Source organism: Vipera berus (genome assembly GCF_964194415.1).
Source record: "Vipera berus genome assembly, chromosome: 2".
In the NCBI taxonomy this organism is placed as follows: domain Eukaryota; kingdom Metazoa; phylum Chordata; class Lepidosauria; order Squamata; family Viperidae; genus Vipera; species Vipera berus.
The window spans coordinates 69,104,827-69,121,634 of NC_138203.1; the positions used below are offsets into that span (position 1 = coordinate 69,104,827).

The 16,808-nt window shown below is 39.2% G+C and overlaps 1 protein-coding gene across 1 annotated transcript in view; it reads right to left on the bottom strand.

Annotated features, from left to right (window-relative positions):
- The window catches only part of RORB (RAR related orphan receptor B), a gene marked incomplete at both ends in the record, with an annotated part of 44,603 nt that extends 34,298 nt beyond the window's left edge, over positions 1-10,305 (bottom strand). The window contains 3 exons of the mRNA XM_081318876.1: positions 2,471-2,872; positions 8,212-8,353; positions 10,192-10,305. Of these exons, the coding sequence (XP_081175002.1) occupies positions 2,471-2,872; positions 8,212-8,353; positions 10,192-10,305 (658 nt within the window). The remainder of the gene's footprint in view (positions 1-2,470; positions 2,873-8,211; positions 8,354-10,191) is intronic.
- Between the last annotated feature and the right edge of the window lie 6,503 nt (positions 10,306-16,808).

The window sequence follows — 16,808 nt, forward strand, 5'->3', positions numbered from 1 at the left end:
TTTTTGCAGTCTGGTTATGATATCCACATGCGAAGCTAAGAGCAAATAAGTTATATTTTGGCTTAGTTTGGAAAGTATAGTCTGTGTAGTGTAATCAGCCAAGACCCAGCAGATTTGAGAAGACAGCCCCAAAAGAGTTATTGTTTTGTTCTAATTAGTCTGTGGTTTTAGGAAAGCTCTGGAGCTCAAGGCTATGCAAAGCTTCAAAGGGGTGCTTCACTCCGACAGAGATTCAGTTTAATTCCCATGGAAGCAGATTCACAAAATGAAGTGGGGACCTGCTTTGATGTAGCAAACTGAATCAGATGGCTCCAAAGTGGTTACAGACTCCATGGCTTTTCTCTTGTTTTGGAGGCTTTTTGCAGACAAAATGCCATTTTGCCTTTTCACTTCCATATATGGAGAATACTGGGGGGCGGACAGGGAAGGGGGGGTGTTGTCAAGTATTTTCCCTGACATTTAATAAGTGACTGACCAATGAGTTTAACACCTCATTAAGTTCTCTGCCTATCAGAGTTCTCCTGGGGTGGTAAGGGTGGCACTGCTTCAGGCTTCGTTCATTTTCTTAGTACTCAATGCTCATTAATGTGGCCAGCTAGAAGGCTTAACTTTGCTCTCTCCTGTGCAAACAGAATTATACATGTTTGTGATGATCCTGTCAGCCAATTTAGAACCCTCTTCATTTCTTAGCATTTTGAATATGGTTTCACAGCTGACCAGTCCAGCAGCCCTTTGGAGCCACATCTTACTTTTAAATTCTGCTTGATCCATGCTTGCGTAAGTTTCTCAATTATGAGTGAATGGATTAACATTTATTTATATATTTTTCCCCGTTTCCAAAGCTGCCCAGCTTCTTTCAGTGACTAAGGGCAGAATATCAATTTAAAATCAAGAAAGAGAGAGGATTCATAAGGGCTGGCTGAAATGTTCATTGCTTTTAAGAATAAGAGGACCGCAAGCCTACCAATGCCATTTTCTTTGGGCCAATCTGTTCACAGCCTGCATATCTATGGCCTTTTACCCCAGTGCCTACTTACGGTATTCCAATGAACCGATAGAGTGGCAACCAAGCTCTATGAGGTGAAATTTATCAATGGGCTTTTTCCAGCCTTATCCCATTCTGAGAGGTTTCTTTTAGGAGCAGCCATGTTTGCCATGTTTGCCATCCAGCTATCCCAATACACCTGGTACTTCAGAAATTGTATTAATTAGAAGGCCAAGTGAATGGGAATTCTTCACTGCAGTGTGAATCTCAGGATCTCAGAAAATGAAGGGCCTAATGTTTAAATGTTTTTTGAAAAATAATACATTTCATTTGGAGGGAGCTTCAACCTATCTCTATAGGCCCTTTGGGGGAACAATTTGGAGTTTGCTGTGTTGTCCTTTTTCCATCCTTGTTAATCTCTGCCTTAAAAGAGGCACCAGGGAAATATTTTAAACTTTTAGTGGAGTTCTTGACTGCACCTGGCTGAAACATGGCAGAGTCAATTCCTTTAAAAAAGTCTACCATTTTAGTCTGCCAAAGAAAGGAAGGAACAAAAGTGGCTGCAGGCATTTTGATGTTTGCCCATTACTGAATCTGTTTTGAATTGAATTTTGAAGTAGCTTGGATCATGCTTATTCAACTTGCAAATGTACATCTTCAAATTCAACCAAAACTAATTGCCCAGAAGTAGCCTATTTTTATTCCTCTGCATAAATTTAAATGCTAGCAGAACAGATATATACGGCTGTATTTTTATAGCTAAAAAGTCAACTTTGGCCTGAGAAGAAGAGTTTTTAGAAAGCACATTCCACTGAATGGCATACAAGATTAATAAATTATTGTTATAACAAATGCAACAATCATTGGTTGAAAACTAATTATGTCTTTTAACATAGCTGTGAATAGAAAATATTGGTCATCACAAAGACATCACCTTCGTCCCTATACAAGACACCTAACAATGAGGTTACAGTGCCAATTATCAGAGTCATAACTGAGGAAATTATGCCTAACATTTGAAATAAAATTCTCCAAAAAATTAACAGGGAGAGTGTGAAGTGATTTATGCCAAATGCTGATGTAAATCTTGAGTCTTCAATGCAAGACCACAAAGTTCTGCATTATAATTAATTTTCATGCCAGTCCTATTAATGATCCACTTTCAGAGCGATTTGTTGACAAGTATGTGTATAGTTGTCGAAAAGATCATTAAACCCTCATGATAATGAGCTCTTTTGATAGAAACTCTCTATTTAGTAATTATCATTTGATTGATTTATCACTGACTGTGGCATTCAGCTTCATAAACAGATCATGAATTGCTCCATTTAAGTAATGTAAACATTTTAGAATTCCGTAAACTGATTCTACAACAAATCTAGTCAGACAGGATCAACCCGTTTCAAATGCAACCTTGCAGCTTGAGAGATGGACACACAACCATTGTGAAAATTACACTGACCACCAAAGACAGGATTGTCTTACCTATTTCTGCCATGGTTATCCCTGGAGCTAATTGTCCATTGTTGCAAAAGCTATAGGTAAACAAGTTTGGTACAGAAGTGAGGTCATAAATAGGTTCTTGCTTGATCTGTTTGATTCCGGTCATGTCTAAGCCAGACTGATCTGGGGAGGGCTGAGCAGAATCCACACTGTAATAACCCTCTGACTTCGGCAGGTCAATGATGTGCCCATTTGAATAAGTGCCATCCGTTTCATTGTTCAGGTTGCTTAAGCCATTGCTGATGCTACTGCTGTAGACTCGGGCCAAGGCTTCAGCCTCACCGCTCTGTTGCTGGCGCTGCTCCTGCAGCCGCTGCTGATGCTTCTGTACCTCAGCATAGAGGCTGTCCCTCTGCTTCTTGGACATTCTTCCAAACTTTACAGCTGAAACAAGAACAATTTCAAAAATACATTGGTATTCTTATTTTTAAAATATCACTTTGACCAATATGCCAGGTGCAGGGTACTAAGTGCTTCAAACTGATTGGAGATCAGTTTAACCTTTAAAGGCTATGCCAATTTGTGATTTAATAATGGTTATTAGATAAAGCACAACTGAATGGATTTGTACCACAAATAAAGCAGCGAAAGAGTTTAAGAAACCACATTTGTTGAGAGAATTTTTATATGGTATAAGATGTCCATCACTAGAATCATTCATTCATTCATTCATTCATTCATTCATTCATTCATTCATTCAGTATAAGAAGCACCATGGCATTTGGGAAATTGCTTTCAGTGTGCAATCTTCTTGAAAGTCTTTGCATATAAATCTATTATTTTGTCTGTTAGACCAATAGAGGAATATATATTTGTTCCTTACTGTGCAGAGGCTGAAATAAACTGTACAGGAACTCAAAGAGAATTAATATTGAGCAACTGTGAACTTATCCATTTTTAATGGGATAAAAAATTTGTTCACATAATAGTTCAAGCAATTCAGTTTTGTTTCCACCTGTTTAACTTCATGGTGAGAAAAGCTTTGCTTATATATACTTGTTTCTGCATCACTCCCTTGGAAATCTCAGCAACTTTACCTTAAGACCAGTAAACATGAGATTAATCTACTAGAAAGTAATGCACCTAAAGTAAAGACTCCAGATACAACAAGAAATGTTTAGCTTTAACTTCATTCCATTTAATAAATAGTTTGTTAGTTACGTAAATTAACGGTCTGTCCATTACGGTAAATTGAAATTTTACTGCATATGCCATTTATGTCAATTACATAATTACGGATATAATATAAATGGATGCAAATTATGTAATTTGGATTTAATAGATATTTGTATTTAACAGATGACCCTCCATATTCATTATTGTCATAGATATCAGGTATATCAGGATTATTTTACAGTTGATTTCTTCTTCAATGTCCTGTAAATTTCAGTCAAAATAGTCTGCCCTGTCTGATTCTTCTAGAAATCTATTTGGTAGTTGAGATATACATTCATTAAATAATGATGATTTTTTAGAAAAATAAATCAGCCTTTTCATTGTTTTAGAATGTTTAGAATAACATTTAATGTTGGTCATTGTAAAGAGAGAGTATTTTAATTTTTAACTCATAGGCTTTCACTAATAGAGTGGAAGAAAATGATGTGATATAGTCCTCTGCAAATTTGGAATTTAAAAGCCAAAAGGATGTCCTTTGAGTTAAGCATTCTTTTTAATTGAACTTGAGATTTCTGAAGGAAACGAAGAATATTTTAAGTATTTTTTTTAAAAAAACACATAGTGTCTGACAGTGACCATAGCATATTGTCACCCAAAGTGACAACCGGTTGTCCTTGTATGTATACTCTTTTGCTGGTTGCCTTTTCTGGACAAGGGAGCTGTAGGGTCTAGTTTCCCAGGCTCACTCACTCCAATTGCTCACCCTAGCCAAAGTTCGATGGAAATCAAGAGAATATTCTTCCTAGAGTGCCAGGCAACCACCATCCTGCTGTGCATAATGAGCAGCCTCGCAACTGCTTTTTCATCTCCTCATGTTCACTCTGCAGCAAACCAGGGCTCTAAAAATATTCTTTTCAGATTTGTATCCTGTGCGATTTATCAATTTTCTCCAAACCTTTAATCTGTGCACTAACAGGATTAGTACTCTTGGAAGATAACAAGCCCCAACTCCCTATTATCACAATCTGTCAATGGGGCTGTTATCTTCACACACTTTTGGGGGAAGTGGGGGAGAATGTTATACAGGTTACAGTGAAGGGAAATAACAGAGTAAGGGAAACACTCTACAGGAATCGCACTTCCTCTAAAGAAGCACAATTTGTAGGTTACATCCCAGAAAAGATTTGTCACATATAACTTTAAAGTAATAAAAGGGTTCATTTCTTCTGACAAGAAAAGGCAGAAAATTGCCAGTCATAATGCAAAGCAATATTGTCATCTTCATTAGCCATTTTTTTCAATAGGTTGGTACAGAGCTGGGGACAGCACCATGCAGGAATCCTTGCTGTTTTTGTCAGAATGATGAAAGCAGGGTCAAGCATTGCAAGCTCTTCTGCTTTCCGACATGTGAGTGACATCATGACCGCATTCCAAAGGGGCAGAGCTCACGTTGTGTGCCTCAATGTTGCTTTCATTATTCTGACCCCCTTTGTTCTCTCTCGCACACACGCACACATGCGCGCACGGCTGTTGACCAGGGAAAATGTAGCCCTATAGAAATTGCTGGAGTGAAACTCCTATCAACTCAATCTTTGAGCTATCTTGCCTGGGATTCATTTCATCTGCAATCCAAAAATATCTGGCAGCATCACTTCAGCTTCACAATAGACAGTATGAAAGACACCTGTATGAATAGATATTTCTTTCTAGATTGAGGTAATATTTGGCCACAAAAGTGACATGACATCGGGTAGGTACCTGTCGTCTATGGAAATTATCCAGGTCATGGTTGTCCCAGATGTGCATAGCTACATGTCCTTTCTCCGGGGAATACTCAGGAAGTAGCATGCTATTACTGAAAAGGGAATATTTCAGACATTCTGGGATTTTTCATTTCATTGCCACTATTTGACCCGCTGCCATTACGAGGAAAGTATTACAAGCTAAGAGATTTGATCTTCTTAATGAAAATAATAAAATAATAAAATATGCAGGAAAAATGTTTTTAGACTTGCGAAAAAAAATGGAACAGAGCAAGGACACATCACTTAAGAACTTTTGATATTTACTGCGTTGAAACCATTAAGAACATAATGGAGCTAACTTTTAATGTAACATAATTTCTATAAAAAAAATAAATGCAGCTTCTTGTATATTAACCTTACTCAATATTAGGCTTCATTCTTCCTAAAGGATTATTTAAAATATTCAAGAAATTGCATTCATTTTCAAGGCAAAATATATTAACTGTAGTAGACTCTCATGTCCTATGCGTTGCATTCTAGTTCCGTCCCATCTCCTTAAAAAAAGAAAGCCCCAAACAAGCTGGTAAGTTTTCCTAAGTTGCTTTTACAATGTGCATTTAACCACACCAATTTTCATATCATTTTGTTTTCAGCTATATTGGAGCATAATTCAATATCTTTGTTCTTCTTCCATATTTGTAAGACTGATTCTGGTGAACAACAGTAAAATCAAATCATGGAAACAATCAATGAAAAAACAATGGTTAACCAGGAAGAAACAATCCACTATCTGCCTTGTGCACCCAACTTCACAAAGTAGTCCTCCTTTCACCCTAATTCAAGGCCTAGGGCAGGGGTAGGCAACCTCGGCTCTTTTATGACTTGTGGACCAACTTGTGGACTTCAACTCGTGGACTTCAGCATGGCTGGCTCAGGAATTCTGGGAGTTGAAGTCCACGAGTCATAAAAGAGCCGAGGTTGCCTACCCCTGGCCTAGGGGAATAGCTGAGTGTTTAAGACTTGTCTGAAGAAGATCAAGCCTGGGACTGTTCAAATCTCTGTGGGAATGCTGTTCCAAATGACAGAGAAAGCACATGTTCGTGATTCCATGAAATGACATTGTTTAATGGGTGGACCTGGAGCATGTTGATTCTGTCTGAATAGACAGGCTGGAAGACAAGCAGTCATTTTGGTCTGTGGCAAAGGCACTAGGTGGGGACACTGAGTTCTAGTTCTGACTTAGGCATCAAACCAATTGTGTGACCTTAGGCTAGTCCCTCTCTCAGTTCTAAAAAGAAGAAGGCAGGGGCAAATCACTTGCAGAAATCTTGCTAAGAAAACTGCATGGATTGACTCAAAGGTCAACACATACATATCTATGCTGACCACTGTTTAAGCAGCACCTTGAATAGTGGCCATAATCTTTCTGGCAATGAAGACAGTTTGTAAAAAAGAGGAGTTGCCTGGGCATATGGAGGAATGTCCATTATTGGAACAGCTGCACTTTTGCATGTTCTTCAAGGCGGTCTCACCTAAAGTTGCTTTTGCTTCCATCCATAATGTCCAAGTTTATTATGATTTACCAATCAGTGTAGAGGAGTTCTGAAAAATGCTTCTGATTGACAGCACTTTCAGCCACTTGTTGCTCATTCTTTGCTAGTGAATAGCCAAGGGCAGAGAATGCAACCAATCTAGGCTTGATTTCTCCTCTTTAAATCTGCCAGTTGCTAAATGCTCTGTCTCCCAGTTAGTAATGTTTCTTTCTCCTTTGCTTCATAAAAACCAGAAGCAAATAAATATTTTTATTTATTCATTAAATTTATATGCCGCCCATCTCCCCAGTAATATTTCCAGCAATTGTCCCTAAAACATGCACAGACAATGCAATAATTCGCTCATGTTATCAATTGTAATGGTTGTAATTGGTGGCTGAAATTTTCTTTTTTGTGCATTTACTCAATGCACTAGTATTTTGTTTCTAGCCATATTTCCTTACAGTATTTTCAATTCTGTAGGCTACCTTGAGCTTTTTTTGATTCAGTGGCCTTACATCCATCCATCCATCCATCCATCCTTCCTTCCATCCATCCATATCTATCATCTATCTATCTATCTATCTATCTATCTATCTATCTATCTATCTATCTATCTATCTATCTATCTATCTATCTATCTATCTATCTATCTATCTATCTATCTACCTACCTACCTACCTACCTACCTACCTACCTATCTATCTATCTATCTATCTATCTATCTATCTATCTATCTATCTATCTATCTATCTATCTATCTATCTATCTATCTATCTATCGAAAGTTTAAGCTGCCCATCTTGGTCACATAGGGACTTTGTGGACTCTAAATAATAGATAAAACTAAATGATAAATTAATAAATAATACAATAAATACAATAAAGCTTTCATCATAATAGGCTGCTCTGCTGTGAGCAATGTTTGTGTTTTGAAATTAAAGCATTCCCTCAATTTAATAGACAAATGGGGGGGCATGGGAAGGGACCTGTTAAATGCCTAATGCCATATGCATAAAATAGCAAATGCTGTATTCCAAAGTCTACTTAAACCAAGGTCTGGCAAATCCCATTACAGTTGTTGAGAAATTTAGCTTAATGCTTTATCAGCAATTCTGTTCCAAATTTCCATTGTGACATCTTGTACTTGGATTAATTTTACTCTCTGTTTGACATCATAACCCCTCTAGTTACAAAGCCTTCTGTTTGGGGAACAGCAGGGATCCATGTCACTGAACAGAAAGATGCCTTTACTTTGGGAAAGGGAAAACAGACTGCAAGGAAGAACAGTTCCAAAGACTGATCTGTGAATCAGAAAGCCAGGACTTTACCATCTCGAGACATTCCCAGGGCAAGACACTTCTGCAGTCGGCAGTGTTGGCAGCGATTTCTGTTGGTTCTGTCAATTAAACAGTTTCTCTGCCTTGGGCAGGAATATGAGGCATTGTTTTGCTGACTCCTCCTGAAGAATCCCTAGTGAGGAGAAAAAGAAAGACAGCTAGATCTCTGTATTTAAGGCAGCATCTCAAAACCATCCTTGCAATTAAAATAGTGTCTGGATGTGGTATAATTTTTGAAATTTTGTCAGGTACAGATAAAGTTGGGATAATAATGAATGTCAGCCTTAGCGCTTGAACACAAGTCCCTACTTAGCTATGATACTCTGAATAATGCTAGTCTGCCTGCATTCTCAACTTAACATTTCTCTCACAGTTGTTGCAAAGGTTAAATTAGGATAATTTGATACACACACTTTCCCCTAGAAGCTCCAAAGATTTTGGAGGGATTGTCAGGATACAAAAATGAAATTAATAGAAAAGGATTTCTCAGCCATAGGTTAAGAGGTGTGGACTTCAACTCCCAGAATTCTCCGGCCAGCATGGAGTTGAAATCCACACAGCAAAGTTGAGAAACACTAATGTTAGGTATATGTCTGTGGCCTAACTGGTTGGGTTGGCAATATATATGAACTACGATTGTATCATTGTTATAGAACTGTAATGTATCACTTTAACTATGTAATGAATTGCATCATACCTTCTAATGATTGGCCAGTGCTGTTTCCTACGGCCATAAGAGGGAGCTAGAGACATAGCTTCTCTCTCTCTGTTACATTCACTCTCGTTTGCTGTTACTTGCTGTTTATCGTGGTTTGTGGGTTTGCTACTGTTTTGCTAAACCTTTAGAACTGTGTTTGACTTACAGACTGGCAAGAAGACTCTGTATCGGATAATCCTTGGACTGTTGTTATCTGCTATCTTTTCATTACTCGTGTATGACCTGGACTGTTTTTTCCTGGACTGTGCTATTGTCTTATCCCACAAGTAAAACTTTTGTACACACCTCAGTGTATCTGTGTGGTTGCTGTGTAAACTTAACTACTCTCAGTATCCTCTTTTTTGTGCAAGCTCTCTTTTGCTCAAGAGTTGCTCTGCTCATCCTTGTCAACTAATATAGAGTAACAGGTTTAAGTCAAGAGTTATCTCCAAAATCTCTTGACTGACAGTGCTCAGTCATACAATCTATAAAAATGATGGAGCTACTATTGTAAATAAAAGAAATACTTTTATTAACCATATCTTCAGAGTTTCTAGAAAACTTGATATCCTTAGAAAAAAGAAGAAAAAAGGAACAAACAGCATGATTATGATTATGAATGAGGGGATGGGTTTTTTTAAGCTTTGTGAAGTACTGTTCAAATCTTAACTCCTATTATTCAGAGTTGAATAATATGAGTTGCTAAAATTTTGTAATATTACATATGCTTACCTGGGAGTAAACTCTGTTCAATAGAGTGATATTTCAGAATATGTATAGACTATGCAATGCCTTCTTAAATAGATGTTTCTGCTCCATTTTCATTCAACACATTTGCTCTTCCTTTCCCCCCCTCCCCCCACGCAATCTGTGGCAAGTGTGGCAAACTGAAACATCCTGCTGTGCTGGCAGTTTTTATTTCCCCTGACTAAGCCAAACAGAGGGGAACTCAAGTCTTTTTCATTCAAATGTCATATTTTTTTCTCACTCATTTGAAATAGGAGCTAGAAGCAAGACTTGAGCTAAAGAGATGTGTGCGTTTATATTTGTTGAGAGCTGTTTTATATTTACAGCGAACATGTTCTTTTTGTGCTACTTGTACATGCCCTCAAACATTTTGGAAAAATCATGTGTGTAGTCTTGAGATCAGGGAGAATGGCTGACATTTTTGCACCATTTTGAAAACCCTTGTTGAAATGCCTCTTGTCTAATCCAAATTTGATGGAAGCTGCCACAGAATGCAGCGACGACACAGACACATAAACATTACATACCTTGCAGCCTTCACAGGTGATGACCCCATAGTGTATTCCAGAGGATTTGTCACCACAAATTTTGCATGGTATCACTTCAATTTGTGCTGGAAAAGAAAGAAAGTGTTGGTGCATGTTTCTGCAGTTCTCTCTTTTCCTTAATTTTGCATCATGAAATAGATAGCTGAGGAAGCCCAGCCGGTCACTACAGAATTCTATCCTAGGGTGCTGTGAATTCTCAAACACAATTTCACTGTAAATAAAGTAGGGTTATTCCAATTTCTTCTTTCAAGCTACTCTTATCTCTCTAGGCAGCATGCTCCATAGATTTCATCCTGCATTTACTTGTCTTGCTGATAAGTCTAAATTCTGCTTTTCATAATTACAGTACATGTCATGGAAATCTATTCTTCTCTATAAGTTAGCCTCTTGCCTCTTCTAATAATTTTTCAGGCAGAAATCTAGACTTTTCCTACAGCCCTGGATGACATGCACAGAAATAACAACTCCTTTCATTTGCACCTGGCATGGTACAGTTCATATCATGATCATGATCTACAATTTCCCCATAAACTATTATAATAGAGATACCAGGTCACAAGAGACATCAATCTATTTATAAGCTTCTATGAACTTTTACTCTTTTTTTTTTTTTTTTATTGAAAAGTTTTAAAATACAGTTTTCCTTTAAACCCCCCCCTTCCCCCTCCCTCCTCCCCTCCCTACCTCCCCCCTATCCCCCCCCTCCCCCTCTCCCTCCTCCCTCCCCTGCCTCCCCCCCCCTACTTCCCCTCCTCCCCCCCTCCCCCCCCCCCCGACTTCCCAGAGCAAAATACAAGGTATATATCTAAAAAGCAATCATGAACAATCATATACTAACAATTATAAACTCTAAAATCCATCACTCTCTAGCTTATATAGAGTAAACCAATCCTTAACAATACTAAATGTGTATAAAGAACTAAAATAAAAGAAAACTAGCGTCATTCCCATCTATGTTCTTCCACAATTCACTATTTCCTAAACATATTCTCATTTACACATCACAAACACCTATCCCTATTAACCTCTCTAGCCAAAATAGGCTATAATAGATAGTTCTTACACAAATTAACCCACATTAACCCACAAAACTTTCTTCCTCTTCCTCTGTAATAAATTGTCCATTAATTCCAAATTAAAGATTCTGTTACCATACATATCATCCCAAAACTCTTAAAAACACAACTACCACTTGACTATCAGTATGTTGTGGAAGTTCCATAGATTTCTACTAGACCTATTTTCTTTTCTTTTTTGAGCGTTTTAAGGCAGCACGCGTCACCCTCTGTTCTCTAGGATCATCCAAAAGAGTTGCATCTTGATCTCCTCCTGTACCATTCTCGTCTATCTGTCCATCTTCATCCTCTTGATGTTCTCCTTCTCCAGATCCCTCTGCAGCTTCCAAAAGTGTTGATGGGGTTACTTTTAAGACATTGTTGTAAAAATCATGCGCTTGCTTCACAGTACCCAAACAGTACCTTTTGCCTTCATACAAGAAGCTCAACCCAGCTGGGATCTCCCATCTGAACCTTATATCCCTTTGCTTGAGCTCTTGCACAAGAAATATAAAGTCCTTCCTTCTCTTTAAAATCTTTGGAGGAATTTCTTTTAGAACCAAAACTTCTTGACCAGCAATCACAACTTTAGTATCATAGGCAGCTTGTATAACTTCATCTCTAATTTCCCTTTTTACAAAATAAACCACCACATCTCTAGGCAACTTTCTCTGTTTAGCAATCCACGAGTTCACACGAAACACTTTGTCCATGCCTTGTTTTATTTCAGATGCTGGATGGTTCAATACCACCTCAAAAGCCTCAGAAACCAGCTGCTTTAAATCTTCCTTAATATTCTCTTTTAGGCCTCTAATTCTAACAGCAAACTGCATCTGATAAAATTGAGCCAGACTCAGTTCGCTATCCATTTTGTCTTTTAAATCTTCAATTTCCAATACTTTTGCTTCTAATATAGCATTCTTTTGAGTCAGTTCTTCCACTTTGTCATCCAGCACCTCCACACATTTAGCTACTTTATGCACTGAGGACAAAATGTCTACCTTTATCTCTCTAAGTTTCTGTTCCATCCTTTCTTCCATTCTCTGCTCCAATTTCTCCAATTTCTCCTCCATCTGTGCAAATTTAACACCCATTGACTCCAAAATTAACTGGGTATGTTTTTCAAGATCCTTCGATGTCACTACATCTGGAGAATGCAACGCCTGCAGTAGTGATTGTTGTTGCACTGGAGAATTTCCAGCACTCCGAAAAGTTCTAGGGGGAGGTTTAGACGCCATCTTTTACTTACAATTGTGTCGCACTTTCACTTTAAGTTTTAAGCAAAGTCCATCAAGCTCGAGAGTAAAATAAAATAATCCTCTTCATCTCTTCATCTTTCCCTCTTGTACTGCTCTGCCTGCTCTTTTCCTTTCATAGTCTCTCCTTCAAGCAGGGATGGTCGCAGACGCCTGGCTCTGCTCCATTCCGAAGCAGAGACGCTAGCCAGCTGGGAGCAGCCCAGGCTACGGGGGAGTTCAATCCTTCAGCCGCCCAAGCTCCAAGCTCAGGCGGCCTCGGAGAACTCTACCCCTACCTGGGGCCTCACCCCCTCCTCTTCTCCCGAGGAGGGGGCTTCAAATTCGCCCGAACAGCTGATCGGCGCTGTTTCGGGCGAAAAATCACACAGCTGGGCGGCGGGCAGCCCGGGAAGGCTGTCTCCGGCGCCTCGGAGCCACCGGAAGCTCTATGAACTTTTACTCTTAACTGCAATACTTTGTATATGGGAAATTAGTGAAATTCTATTTTGCCCACATTTTCTTTTTTCTTATATATCAATATGCATTAAAATGACCATCTAAGCATTATCAAGAAAAGGGATAAGGTTTGCATTAAAACCAACCGATAATAATTTGCCAGTTTGGTATAAATTTCAGTATAATGTGATATACAATGATGTAACCATTATATTGTTAGGCTTGGTTTTCGGTGGCGTCTTCAGGTTCCTGAACTTTTCTATGGTCTGACTGAAGGACTACAGGCAAGTCACTTGTTTTCAGTCCAAACCACCCCATGAGTGGTCTGTTGTTATTGTTAGTTGCGAAGTCGTGTCCAACCCATCGCAACCCCTTGGACAACGTTCCTTCCAGGCCTTCCTGTCCTCTACCATCTTCTGGAGTCCATTTAAGCTCACGCCTACTGCTTCAGTGACTCCATCCAGCCACCTCATTCTCTGTCGTCCCTTTCTTCTATTGCCCTCAATCTTTCCCAGCATTAGGCTCTTCTCCAGTGAGTCCTTCCTTCTCATTAGGTGGCCAAAGTATTTGAGTTTCAACTTCAGGATCTGGCCTTCTAAAGAGCAGTCAGGGTTGATCTCCTCTAGGACTGACTGGTTTGATCGCCTTGCAGTCCAAGGGACTTGCAGGAGTCTTCTCCAGCACCATAGTTCAAAGGGTTCCATTCTTTGGCTCTCAGCCTTTCTTATGGTCCAACTTTCACAGCCATACATTGCAACTGGGAAGACCATAGCCTTGACTATACACACTTTTGTTGGCAGGGTGATGTCTCTGCTTTTTAGTGTGCTTTCTAGATTTGCCATGGCTTTCCTCCCCAGGAGCAAACATCTTTTAATTTCTTAGCTGCAGTCCCTGTCTGTGGTAATCTTGGAGCCCAGGAAAATAAAATCTGTCACTATCTCCATTTTCCCCCCATCTATTTGCCAGGAGTCGAGAGGGCCAGATGCCATGATCTTGGTTTTCTTAATGTTTAGTGGTCTGAGACCCATAGAAAAGTTCAGAAACCTGAAGAGGCTATGAAAACTAAGCCTAAACCTCTTTCCATTTAGGATTGACCTAAGACATTTTGTGACTGCATTGGTTTTAATGGAAAAGAAATCTTTACACTAGTATCACAAGAATTGTCCATGTGACATAAAATTACTCATAGAAAGTAAAAAGCCATGGCAACAAGAACATATTTACTCTAAAGCTGGTTCAGGACACCTTTATGAGGCATCTGAATGGAGATAAGGATATAAAAAATATGTGATTTATGAGGCAATAATGACTAGAGTACTCATTCTTCTGCACTCAAATGTTCTTGTGAAGAAATGTATACAGGTAGTCCTCGACTTACAACCACAATTGAGCCCAAAATTTCTGTTGCTAAGTGAGACATTTGTTAAGTGAATTTTACCCCATTTTACAGTTTTTCTTGCCACAGTTATTAAGTGATTCACTGCAGTTGTTAAGTTAATAATATAATTGTTAAGTAACTCTCACCGCTCAAGGAATGTCGACTGGTGGCGCCCAGGGGGAGGGCATTCTCAGTGGGTGCGCCAGCCCTCTGGAACTGCTTACCAACTGAAATCCGGATGGCCCCCGACCTCCGCACCTTCCGACGCGACTTAAAGACTTACCTATTCCAACAGTCCGGCCTGGCCTGATAGCTCTGACAGCTTTAATTGGGGTCCCAGTTTGTTTTGCTTTGATTATTGTTTTTCAATACTGTTTCACTTTGTTGCCTGTCCTACTCTGTACACCGCCCCGAGTCCCTCGGGAGAAGGGCGGTTTATAAAAACAAATAAATAAATAAATAAATAAACTCTGGCTTCCCCATTGACTTTGCTTGTCAGAATGTCGCAAAAGGTGATCACATGATCCCAGGACACTACAATTATCATAAATATGAGTCAGTTTCCAAGCAGCTGAATTTTGATCAATGGGGACGCTGCAATGATTGTTAAGTGGGAAAAACGGTCATAAATAACTTTTTTCAGTGCCGTTGTAACTTTGAGAGGTCACTAAACGAGCTATTGTAAGTCAAGGACTACCTGTATACGCATTACAGAAGACATTATCCATGCAACCTGAATTCAGAAAATTGTACGCAAAGCTCCATATATTAAGAATCCATGTGCACAAAACATTCTATATTAGTGAAAGTTTTGAACAATAACAAATGAATATTTTTCAGAAGGTATATAATAATTAGCTGGATTTCAAGTGATTTGTGCATCCCCATCTAAAATTGTTTCCAATAAGAAAAATTAAATAATGTGTTAGAGAAAATAGCTGGAAGCTAGATTTTCAGCTGTTAACTTTTGATTTTCTCCATTTGGGGACTATCTTGTACAAACAAGCATAATTAGATGATAAAGCTCATCACATGAGAATTCTACCCTGTTAAAAAGTCATTTATGAGTCAGCCCTAAGGACTTCAATCAAAGACATTCAAAGGTAATATGGATCAAGGCCCTTTGTGTACATGCTATATAAAGAAGAAATCTCCCGATGCCACGCTTCACCTAATAGACTACTCAAGAAATAATGCCTGTTTAAAAAAATCCTGTAATTATGCAAGTACATTGCCTGACAATCAGGATGTATGGGGAAGGTCTATTACTATATAAAATGATACAGTATAGCAATGATAGCTTTTGGACTAATTCATAAGCAAGAGTCACAAATGATTTATATGTGCACATTGTATATGCATGAATGCGTTCGTTATGAACAAATGAATTACACACTGGAATCTGTAATATAACAAGAAAGAGGTTTACCAGGAAGAGATTTAAGAAGTGATTGGACAATGATTTATCTGAAATGGTGTAGGGTTTCCTGCTTGAGCAGGGGATTGGACTAGAAGACCTCCGAGGTCCCTTCCAACTCTGTTATTCTGTAAGTCAATTGTGTTATTTTGTATTGTACAAAAGTACACTTTTGTATATAATACATATTCAGAGCACTATGTAGGTTTTGCAAAGTATTGTGAATTTTCTTGAGATAACCCCTAATGTATGGAGATCCATAGATACCAAGGCTTATTTCCTCCAGAGAGGAACTAAAAAGTTCTCTCTTGATGTTGTGATTCAGGGTCAGCCTGTGGGTTCGGCAGTTGGGTCGGATGACTCAGAGGAGGAGGGGGGTGTTGAAGACCTTGCTGAGGGGGTTGAAGATCTTGCTGATGATAGCCCTCAGCCAGGCCCCTCCCACTTGGTCACGACGCAGACCCAGCTGTGTGAGCCTGACAGTGTGGATGAAGATGACCCACAGCTGGCCCTGTTCAAGGATGCCCGACGCAGGAGGCAGTCAATTAGGAGTAAACAAAGGAAGGCAATGGGGCTTCTCGGAAGGAGGCAGAGAGGAGCCACGCCCTGAACTCTATATAAGGGGAATGTCTGGGAGGGCTGGTTTGCTGAAGGCAACCGCTCGGATGGTTCATGTTTCTTAAAGCTCCTGTTTCTTGGTTCGTGTCTTGTTTGTTTTTGTAGCTATAAATTTGGCAGGCGTAATTCCAGCCTCTTGCCGTTTGTAAAGGGGTTGTCCCTGCCTTTTCTGCAGGGCCGGTAGCAGGCTGGTACAGAACACTTGAGAGTCTCTTAACTCCAGCGCCTACATTAGATATACTGTATGCTCTGATCACATTGGTGCCATCAGACCGATTCTCTCTTTCCTTGAGACACCATAACATCTGAACTTCATTATCTACTCAAACTTCAAGTCTCAACTCAGAGAGTCCCATGAATGAAGAGCCGAATGGTTGGCTGAAATGCCTTATATTGCTCTTGACAGCAGGGATGGGAAAGATCACTACAGTCAT